This window comes from Alligator sinensis, unplaced genomic scaffold (genome assembly GCF_000455745.1).
Source record: "Alligator sinensis unplaced genomic scaffold, ASM45574v1 scaffold198_1, whole genome shotgun sequence".
NCBI classification, from domain to species: domain Eukaryota; kingdom Metazoa; phylum Chordata; order Crocodylia; family Alligatoridae; genus Alligator; species Alligator sinensis.
The window spans coordinates 1,071,578-1,082,086 of record NW_005841906.1 but is presented as its reverse complement, the minus strand read 5'-3'; the positions used below and the strand labels follow the sequence as shown (position 1 = coordinate 1,082,086).

Genomic DNA, 10,509 nt, shown 5'->3' with positions numbered 1-10,509 from the left:
ACCCCACTGCATCCTGGGAGATGGCACAGAGCAACGAGGGTCCCACGTTACTGCCAAGCAGCTGCGATTTGACTTCAGTACCAAGGTGATGGAGATCCCACATGCTGCTGTTCCCCAAGAGTAATGGAAATGCATGAGACTTGTCTAGAGAAATGATCCCTCCTCTACCTTCCCACCAGTTCCATTCTCCTATGTAGGAACTAACCATTGAGTCTCTTGGCCACTCACCTACTGTTCATTGTCTCCTAGGTGGAGCAAGGGCAGGGCTCAGTTGGCAGCTGCTATGTGGGAGTGAGGGTGGCTGCCGTAGAGATGAAGGGGGTTGACAGGATGGGGGTCTTATGGATAGCAGTAGTGTCTTGTAGACTTGGGCTTGCTGTCTTCAGGTGTTGGCTGTATGGCAAGTGTTGGGTGTGCTACAGGGGGACTCCTGGTCAATGTTCTAGCATCCTTCCAGGTGCAAGAAGGATGTATACAAACAGGAAACAAAGGCTATTGGGTCAGGTGAGCACCTAAGGAATGAAGCCGTATCATTCTAATAGTGCCTAAAGAATGTGACAAATGCTGTTGGATTAATGCTGACCTAGATCACAGAGTAAGGCAGAGGGAAAGAGGATGGAATGGTCCTTATTACCCTGTTTATGCAGTGTGGGTCATTACCCCAGTTATGCAGTGTGGGTGGAAATGAGATACAGAAGAGAAGCAATTTGCTCAGAGTTGGAGGGATAGCTGGGAATTGAATCCAGGAGCCATGAAACATCATGACCTTCCCCCCACCCCATAACATAGCACTTTCTCCTTCATGCCATTTGGAATTGTGCCTCTCTGGAGAGGTTTTCTGCTGATGAACTATCTCCTTTCTCAGGCTCCCGTGACCACACAGCAGATGCAGGAGATAGAAGGCATAATTCAGGAAGTGATTAAACGGGATGAAGCTGTCTACATGGCAGAAGCCCCTCTGATGCTAGTGAGCAGCATTCAGGGACTTCGGACCACAGATGAGGTACAGTGGGAAGGTGGATAGGAAACTCATAAGCCTCAGCAGAAGTCAGCTACGAACAAGAGCCACTTAAGCCATATGAGACATACAGTGATAGATTCCCCAGTGCATGGAATAGAGCATGGAAAGGGAAGTGTGATGGAGAAGAGATGCTGGGGAATAGAGGTGTGCTCCTGGGGTACCCAGGCAGTGGTCTTTCTGAATGCCATAGGCTGGTGGTGTGGAAAAGGCTGCCTGCTGCAGGGAGGTGAGGACAAAATTGTGGTGTTGTCTTAGGCTAATGTCTACCTGTTGTTTTAATTTACAGTTGTCCTGTATGTGACAGCTGCTTATGGCTGCCTGCAGCTGCATCTGCTGGAGTCTGGAGTGGGAGGGATGGTCTCAGGCTGTGGCCACTCAGTGGTTGACTCATGCACAGAATAAGCCCTGCTGGCTGTTTGCAGCTGATCCTTGTCTCCTTTCACAGGTGTACCCAGATCCAGCAAGGGTGGTGTCTGTTGGGGTGCCTGTAGACACTGTGCTGACCCAGAACTCTCAGGCTGCAATGCAGACCTCTGTGGAACTGTGCTGTGGGACGTAAGTGCCCTTCCCCATCACAGTTCTTCCCTTTTTTCTCTAGTCAAAGGGTGGGTTTGAGGGGTGGGATCTGTCCTTCTGATGCCTCTGGCTTGTCTTCCCATCTGAATCCAGGATTTGAGTGAGAATCTCTGCACCGTCTCTACCTACACTCCTGGGGGGAGGGGGGCAGGGAGCAGGAAAGTTGCTTAATAGTTAGATTGCCAGGAGGGGGCTCCCCCCGACCTGGCAGTGTAATAAGCTAGATAATCAGGCTTCAGCTATATGACCTTAGGTGATTAACATCCCTTCTCTGCATCATCTGTTTCCCCATCAGCAACAGTGGGAGAATGATCTTGTTACACTTAAGAAGGCTGTCTACAGGGAATTTGGAAGGCCTTGGACAAAAAATGCTGTATTGGAATGCAAAGTACTATTCTACCCAGCCGTATTTCGTAGTTCAGGGGGCTGCCTGTGATGTAAAGTGAATGCCAGGCAAAGTGCAGGTTACAGAGCACTCACTTGAGAGGGAGGTTTCTGCTGGCATCCAGGATGCTGACTGAGGTGTGGATGTTTAATATTTTTTCATTGATCACCTTGGCAGAAAAAGTAGGCATATTCTAATGAATTCCAAGGATGATGTGCAATTAGGAGGCATTGCCAAACAGGGCAGGACCTTATAGAAAGAATTGGATGTCTTGAGGGCTAGAGAAATAGAAAAAGGATAACTTTAAAAGTGCCAAATGCAAGATCATTCCATTAGCAGGAGCTCTTGTTGCTATTCCATGAGCTTGGGGGACTTATCAGTGAGGAACAACAGAGGAGCAGAAAAACTTGGGTCTGGTAGCTGATCAAAAGGATGATTTATGAGACAGCTGTTAAAAAAGCCAAAGGGATGCACTGAGCAAGGTTTTTCCAATAGAGAAGGGGGAGGTTTTAACACATTATACGTGGCAGTGGATCAAGCCTCGCCAGAAGTCTTGTGCAGTCATGGGGCCCCCTGTTCAGGAATGATGAATTCAGACTGAAGCAGGTGCAGAGAAGGGTTTCTAGGATGATAAAGGGAGTGGAGAGCTTGTCCAATGAGAGGAGACTAAAAGCCTAGAGAAATGAAGGCAGATAGGGAATATGACTGCTCTTTATAAACGTACATGGGCTGTAAATACCAGGGAGGAGAGAAGAGCTATAATTAAAGTTAAAAGATGAAGCTGGAACAAAATCACATGGGTGTAAACTGTCCATAAATAAACTTTGGCCACAAATTAGGTTTCCAGGCATCAGTGGAGTCAGCTTTTGAAGCAACTTTCCAATCAGAGTAGTGGGAGCAGGCAATTTAGTGGGGCTTAAGATGAGCTTGATCAGTTCCTGAGCTAGATAGTATGGCAGAGTTGCCTGTGGTAGCAGAGGACGGAATTTAGTGCTGTCCAGAGTCCCTTCTGTCTTGTGATAGCAAGCCCAGGGTGAGTATGGATGATGCAAACATCCTGACTCTTTGCCCTTTCTTTTGCTCTCTTTGCCCATTTCACAGGCACTTACTGCAAACAGGAGCTGTCCAGGATTTGACCATCATCTCTGAGCATCAGCTGGTTAAAGGGATCAGTCGTGTCATTGCTGTCACTGGGGAGCAGGCCAAGCAGGTGAGAGAGAGACACTGAAACATCCTTTCTGTGGTACAGAAGTCTAGGGAGCAGGCGCGCACACACACTGTAAACTGCTGCTCAGTCCTGACCTGCAGTACCTGCTCCTGTCCCTAGTCTTGCTCCTTCTTTCCCCTGCACCAATCTGCCAGGTTATATCACCCATGACCTGTACCTCCTCCCTCACCTTTCCACACTGCTCTGGCAGTGCCCCTGATGCCTCCCCTGCCACTGCCAGAACTCAGCCAAAATAGTAGGAAACCTTTCACTCTTGCAGGTGGGATCTCACCCAAGTACCTAAATAGGAGTTAACGATTTGACCTTCTGTGCCTTCTTATTTTCATTTCCTGTCTGTCACAGCTGTCCCTGACTGCTGATTCCTTGTGCTAAGGGAACAGCAGTTCCAATCAAAAAGATTTTGCTTCTTTGTGTATGTTCTTTGACTCCTAAATAAAGGTCCAGACTGACTGGTCCATCTGGCTTGGTTACTGCGTACATGAGATGTCCTTATGTGGCTGAGTGCCTGACAGCGGGGCTTGCTATCTTACTTGCCCCTGTGTAGCCACATTCCTGACCAGACCCTCCCCTGCAGCAGATTGTGGGGCACACTTGCCCAGCTTGCTGGAAGCGCTGACCCAAAGCCACCCCTTGCTGTTTTGTGTCCCCCACAGGTTACTGTTGTGCTTAGTGCTGAGGCGAGCAGCTTGCAGTGGGGGCTGCACATGTTAACCATCCAAGAGAGGCCAGTAGCACAGAAGTCAGAGGAACTTACCCTTGCCAGGCAGAGCATCTTTCCCGCTCTGTGCCTGCTCTTCCATAATGCCCTTTGCTCTCCAGATACAAAACCCAGGGCTTCCTCCTCTGCCACCTCAGGTCAGATGAACCCAGAGTCCAGTAGAATCGTTTTTCCTTCCTTCTGAGTCAGGCACCACAGGGAAACTGTACTCTTAGCTTTGAGACTAAGGAGTATCTTCAGGAGAAATGCCCCTCACTGAGGTGTTGTGTCCAGTACAGTGCTGAGCAACTCCAGGAATGCATCATACAAGCCTGTGTTGGCTCTTAGGAGGATGTGCTGAAGGGATGTGACAGGAGCTTTTCCCTGTAAGCCTTCACTAGTACAGGTTAGTGGAAAAAAATAACAATAGTGGGGCTCTTGACTTCTTCCATGAAGCCCTGGGATCACTGCCAGGCATTTAAGCATGGTTCTTGAAGAAGCCTATCTGTGGGGTGCTCACTTTTCATCTTTGAGCAATTACAGGTTGAGGGGGAGGATTGTCTCCTTCACCCTCGGTAGCACCAACATAAATACACCCAATGATTCATCACTACTAAAATGCAAACAAATTTTTTTGGTCATTAAAGCTCAAACCCTTTAATCAGCTGTTTTTTGGGAGCCTTCCACCAATCAGCCAACCAAACAGACCTGGCCCTATTTATTACCTCTCTTACGCAGCATATCTTCTAATGGCCTGTTTTGACACTCTTCTAGGCCCGGGAAGTAGGCCAGCGCTTGGCTGCAGAAGTAGACTCTCTGTCTGTGAGAGTGAAGCAAGGAAACTCCTCTCTCCCTGAGATACAGAACCTCTCCAAGGAGGTGGGCTGCCTTATCAAAGTGAGTGCTGTGTTCCTCACACAGAAGAATGTCTGTCTGTCTGTCTTTCCCCTAGGAAGTGTAAATGTGGGGGTTAAGTAGCTGACGTAACTCTTCCCCCCCCCCGCACAGGAGGTGGACACCACTGCAATGCCCCAGTGGCAGAGAAGAGAACTACAGAGCCTCCTCAAAGCCCTGCAGCGTGCTGCAAACACGACCATTAGGAAGCTGGAAATCAGTCAGGTGAGGATGCGGCAGCCAGGGCTCAGCAGCCTGCTTATGGCACCAGACTGTTGTACAGTGAAGGGCCAGGCAGGTTCTCTGAGTTTGATCTTCCTTCCAAGGAAACCCTAGCAGTCGTGTATGTTAAAGAGCAGCCTTGCTAAGAATCCAGATCCCCTTGAAATGCTGGGGAAAGCAGAATGCTATTGCAACTGGTGCACAAAGAAGCTCTTGGTTGGGCTTCTTGTGGCCAATTCGTCTAAACTTAGTCAGTCATTTTATTTTTGATGATGGACCTGACCTTTCACCCTCTGCAAAATCTCTACTTCTCCCTGGGCTGAGAATTTGGAAAGCTTCATGACAACCCTAAGCAGCTGCTGATTTCCCAACAGAACCCCATTGGGAGGGAGGTAAATATCCCTCCTGCCAGACTGCTGGTGAACTGAGGCACGAAGCTGAGGTGTGTCTTTATCACCTGGCCCCACAGCAAGGCAAAGGCAGGGCAGGGAATAGAATTTGGACCCTTGCCATAGCTGCATCCTCTATTTTGTTAATCTGATTGCATTTCAGGCATACACGTTCTAGGAAAGTTTGATGACTTAATCTTCTCTTCAGGTAGCTGAAGGATTTAGAATCTCTTTCAAACAAAGCACCAGTGCCTAATTAACAGAGATCCTGGTTTTCCCTGATAAAAAAAATCTCAACTTCTCCGATAAAAAAAATCACAAATTCTCTGATAAAACCCCCCAAAACTGTAATTAAATTGAAAGCCCCCCTGGTCTTGCTGGTGCCCCTCACTTCTGCCCACAGGCCCCCCAGCTGTACTCATGCCCTTTTCTCCCCACAGCCCCCCGGTCCTGCTGATGCCCCTCACTCTTCCTCACAGCCTCCTGGCCCTACTCGTGCCCCTCACTCTTCCCTCCCACCCACCCCCCAGCTCCCTGGCCCTACTGGTGTCCCTCACCCCTCCCAGCTTCTCCAGCCCTGCTAGTGCTCCCTGCCCCCCAGCCACCAGGGCTGTGGGGCCATGGACCCAGTCCCATAGCCCCCTGCCCGCAACAGGAAGCGGTGGCTGCTGCAATGGAGTGGAGCCCATCTCTACCCCGTGTTGCGGCAAGCACTCCCAGAGGGTAGGGAAACCTGTGCCCCAGATCTGTGGTGGGGTTTGGGGACTGCCCGCTGTGGGGTCAGGCTCCTGCCCTGCTGCCCTCTCCCACAGCCTCTGCAGCCCAGTGGGTGCGACCCAGCGCTGCAGGGAACAACGGGACTGCGCAGGAAAGCTGCTTGCGGCTGCAAGTTCCGTGCTGCCCTGGCAATGCATCCCTTGCACGCACGGTGACACGAGATTGTACCCCTCACTGCTCTGCACACGCAGGAGACACATCGCCAGGGCAGCACAGAGCTTATAGCGGCAAGGAGATCCCTGCATGGCCCCGCTCTACCCTGCAGTGCTGGGTCGTTCCCACCAGGCTGTGGAAGCCCCAGGGGAGGGCAGCAAGGTGGAAGCCTTAGCCCACAGCAGGCAGCCCGCCCCTGTCCTGCACACAGATCTGAGGGGTACAGATCCCCCCTGCCCCTTGGGCGTACACGCAGCAGCAGGGAGTTGTCCCCATCTCCACGACAAGCTACCCGTGGCCCCGTCCCACTCACTGGGGCTCTGCAGCCATGTATTGTGGCCCTGGGCCTCAAGCCTCGCACACTACCCTGGGCCCTGTTCAACTCCATCCCTCCCTCCTTATTGGGGGGGAGTTGCTCTCCAGGCTGCCTGGCAGCCATGTGCATGGCACCCCTTACCTGACCACCCTCCTCTGCTCCCTCCCAGCCCCCTGCAGGCTGGAACTGCCAGACTGCAGAGAGCTCTTTGCAAAACTACAAAATCTGAAATTGAGAAATCTGATTTTTATTTCGATAAGAGGGGAAATCCACATTTTACTCCGTTCTTCCACGAGAAATGGAAAACCTAAATCCCTGCTAATTAACCACATGCTGGCTGTAAAAATGTATTGGACAGCATGTTCTTGACAGAGGAACTGAGGACCAAATGAAACATGGATGCTACACTCCGTTTTCCCTTTAAAAGAGGTTCCATTTCCCACACCCACCCTGGCAAGGCTGATGAAAAGGAGCTCAGGATATAGTCTGACGCCTTATATAGCATTGGGTGCAACGGTGGGTGTGTGCCTTCCTCACCCTCTGCCCATGGCAGCAGCAGTCCCTCATAGTGCTGTGTCTCCTTCTCTAGGCCTCAGAGATAGCACAGATCCTGCTGGAGAAACATCCTAACCAGCCTGTCATAATCGACACTGTCCCAGTGGCCTCCCTCTCGGTGAGTGTCCAGGAAGGCTACCTCTATGCAGGTAGCACAAGGGGGAATCAGTAGGGCCAGGCTCTGGAGTCGGAGGGAGCTGTCAGGCTAGAAGCACAGGTGCATTAAGCCTCAGCAGGGGAGTTACCAAAGATTGGAGGTGGGGTGGAGATGGGGAGCTGGAGTCACCCCAAAATTTGCTGGGTCAGAGAATGAAGTGACCTGAGCTGCCCATTGGCCGGTCCAACCGTGTCCTGGGCTTGATGCAATCACCTGCTGCTCTGTGGATCTGCTTTGTCCCTTGTTCATGATCCTTCCCACTCCCTTCCAGCCTCCCTTGCCTGGGCTCTGACTCTTCCTCCCTCTGTTTCTCGTAGATCCTGGTAAAGGTTGTAAACCAGCTGTGTGACAAATCTGGGGTGTCAGTGCTGCTGCTCAGCCCACAGGCCTCCGGCCAGGTATTCTGTGCCTGTCAGGTGTCCAAGGTAAGCTGGCTGCTGCATGTACCAAGCAAACAGTCTCCACCTGCAAAGGGTTAACGAAGCAGGCCAGGCTCTGTGTTGTGGAGTAGGGCTGCAGAAAGACCAGAATACAGCCAGGCACCACACTGGTCCTTTTTGGTAGGGAACTCAATGGACTCCTCATTGTAGCCTGTCAGTGCTGCTACTGAGGCATCTGGAGGAGCTGAGGCTGAGACGGGCAAGAGATGCCCAAGCCTTTGGCCTTTCCTAAGCTTGCTTTAGTCTGGACAGGGAGAATCCAGGCACGGGGCCCACATCAGCCATTAGGCAGGCAAAGCCGTATCACCTGGGTTGCTAAGTTCAGCCTCCATGGTCCTGCGGGGACCCCAGCTGCTAGAACAGGGATGGGCAAAATGCAGCCCACAGGCCAGATGCGGCCTGCCAGGCCATTATATCCAGCCTGTGGGGCCCCTAAAAAATTTAGAAAATTAATATTTATCTGCCCCCAGCAGCCTGTCACGCGGCCCTCGATGGCTTGGCAAAACTCAGTAAGCGGCCTTCCGTCCAAAATAATTGCCTGCCCCTGTGCTAGAATCTTCTATGCCTCTTTTCTTTATCCAAGCTACAGTGCTCCGTCTCCCAAGCTAACCTCACTTCATGTCATCCCTCTCTTCCCCAGAGTTCCCTACCCATGCTTTCTGCTGCCGACTGGGCCATAGCTGTCTGTACATGGATGGGAGGCAAAGCAGGGGGCTCTGGCATTGTAGCCAAGGGCTCTGGAAATACCAAGGACCTGCAGGGAGTCTTGACTGCTGCGCTGGAGTTTTTCCGGACTAAGCTCTGACGCTTCGTTTGTGGGTCAGCTGGATAAGCCACAGCTGCCAGCCCCAAGCCTTCGGGATGCTGGAACAGGGCACACACTGCTCCAGCAAGCTCTGTGTATTTTGGTGGCTTAACGGGTCCCACCACTGAACACTGCTGCCACCAGGACTGTGGACCAAGGTTATCTGGTTTCCTGCCCTGTGGGTCAGTGCAGTGCATTCGCCTCCTGAACAGGAGAGAGATGAGAGCTGCCCATCCTGACCTGAGTGACTGGAGGTGGTGACTGATTCCCCCTCTTCGCCAGGAGTCATAGGGGTGGCATCACAGAAGGAGCCAGCCTTTCCTGGCCGTGCTGAGGGGTGTCTCTGCTCCTCAGCTGCAACTGACAGGGATTCTGCTACTGGGGGAGCAGCACAATGGTACCCAAGCCTATTAAAGAGCAGAGATGGGCTGAACATTGCTGTCTGGCTGCAGTTTCTCTTCAGGCCCAGCACAGCAAGGGCTGAGTGGGAGCTCTCCCTGCAGACCTCCTCAGCAGCTTCTCTGCCTCTTTTATGAGCAGTCTGGTTCCTCTTCAGAATGTTACACAGGGGTAGGATGGCCTGTCATCCTCCACCAGGGGCCACCCAGCCCTCATATTTTACTGAAAGAAGAGCTTAGAAACCAGCACTGGCTCAGCCTCTGTAGCCAGTACCATAGAGATTGCACAGTGCCCAGTGCCACATCTAGCCCAGGCAGGGATGCAGTCATCCCACAACTCCTCAGTAAAGTCCTCAGTCAGACCAGCCTGTCTGCATTGAGTGAGTGCCATTATGCCTATTGCTCCTAAGACCCTGCCACCAGTACGAGAGACTTGCTCACCAGTGGCCTTATTCCTGTGCCAACAGTAGTCTCAGCCACACTGTGCTTAGAGATGGAAGGAAATATGTTGTTTCCAGGGTACAGTGGGTGCTGAAACCATTTAAGCTGGTGCTGATTTCAGTGCGGTTTCAGTCTGGAGGTTAAGAGAGCACTAATAGCATTTGTTCATACTCCCAAGTCATCCATGCAAGCACTTGAAACCTTTCCATGACCTGTGTTGCGTTAGCATCTAGAGCCACTGACCCTGGCTCTGCCATTTGCTGTTGGATCTACAGTGGAAATAGAGCCCCTCCAAGGCACTTGACAGATCACGGCTTGTGCCACAATCTAAGCTGGCAACATTTGCACTGTTAAACAGTAATGGGAGTCCACTCCCTGTCCAGTTACTCTTGGCTCCTGGGGCCTAAGAAAGGGGTGGCCAACCTGCAGTATAAGTGCCACAAGTGGCACAAACAGTCTCTATATGGAGCCCACAGTAAATTGGGCAGGGAAGCAGAGCAGCTGATCAGTCGGTGAGCACAGAGATGGAAGCAGAAAGCAGCATAGATTGGGCAGAGGATTGGCACTCACAGAGGCTACAGGGCTATTTTTGGCACATCTGCTAATAAGGGTGGCCCACACTAGTTTTGGAGCTACCATGGCAGAAGAAACTGAGGTTGGAGATGTCTGAACTTCTGGGGAAATTTTCCTATGCATAAGGGGGAAGGTGACTGAGCCATGAAGTCAGGGGACACTGGCAGAGCAGAGGGAGCAATCAGCATTGCGGTGAGCAAGCAGAGCAGCTGCGGGCAAAGCTGAGTAGTCACAAAAGGAAGTAGCTTGTGTTTAGTGCTGTGGATGCAGAGTGATGCTGTCAGTGAGGAGCCAGGACAATAATCTGAGCAGCATTGCGAATGGATTTGGGACGGGCAGGAGTTGAGTAGCTGTGACCAGGCAGGAAGAGGTTGCAGGAGGTGATAGGGGGCAAGGGCCTGGTGTCCAGGTCAGAGTTGAGCACAGCACATGTGGGAGCCATCTTTCCTACCAGACTCCCATGCACAGCTGGCCTGGTGCTA

At 51.7% G+C, this 10,509-nt stretch overlaps 1 protein-coding gene across 1 annotated transcript in view; it reads left to right on the top strand.

Annotated features, from left to right (window-relative positions):
• The window catches only part of AARS2 (alanyl-tRNA synthetase 2, mitochondrial), a 36,350-nt gene extending 26,876 nt beyond the window's left edge, over positions 1–9,474 (top strand). The window contains 10 exon segments of the mRNA XM_014517389.2: positions 1–2; positions 4–85; positions 866–1,003; positions 1,467–1,576; positions 3,084–3,192; positions 4,682–4,804; positions 4,916–5,026; positions 7,248–7,331; positions 7,688–7,795; positions 8,451–9,474. The exon segment at positions 1–2 is cut by the window's left edge and continues 45 nt beyond it. Of these exon segments, the coding sequence (XP_014372875.2) occupies positions 1–2; positions 4–85; positions 866–1,003; positions 1,467–1,576; positions 3,084–3,192; positions 4,682–4,804; positions 4,916–5,026; positions 7,248–7,331; positions 7,688–7,795; positions 8,451–8,615 (1,032 nt within the window). The 3' untranslated portion in view covers positions 8,616–9,474.
• Positions 9,475–10,509: the final 1,035 nt, after the last annotated feature.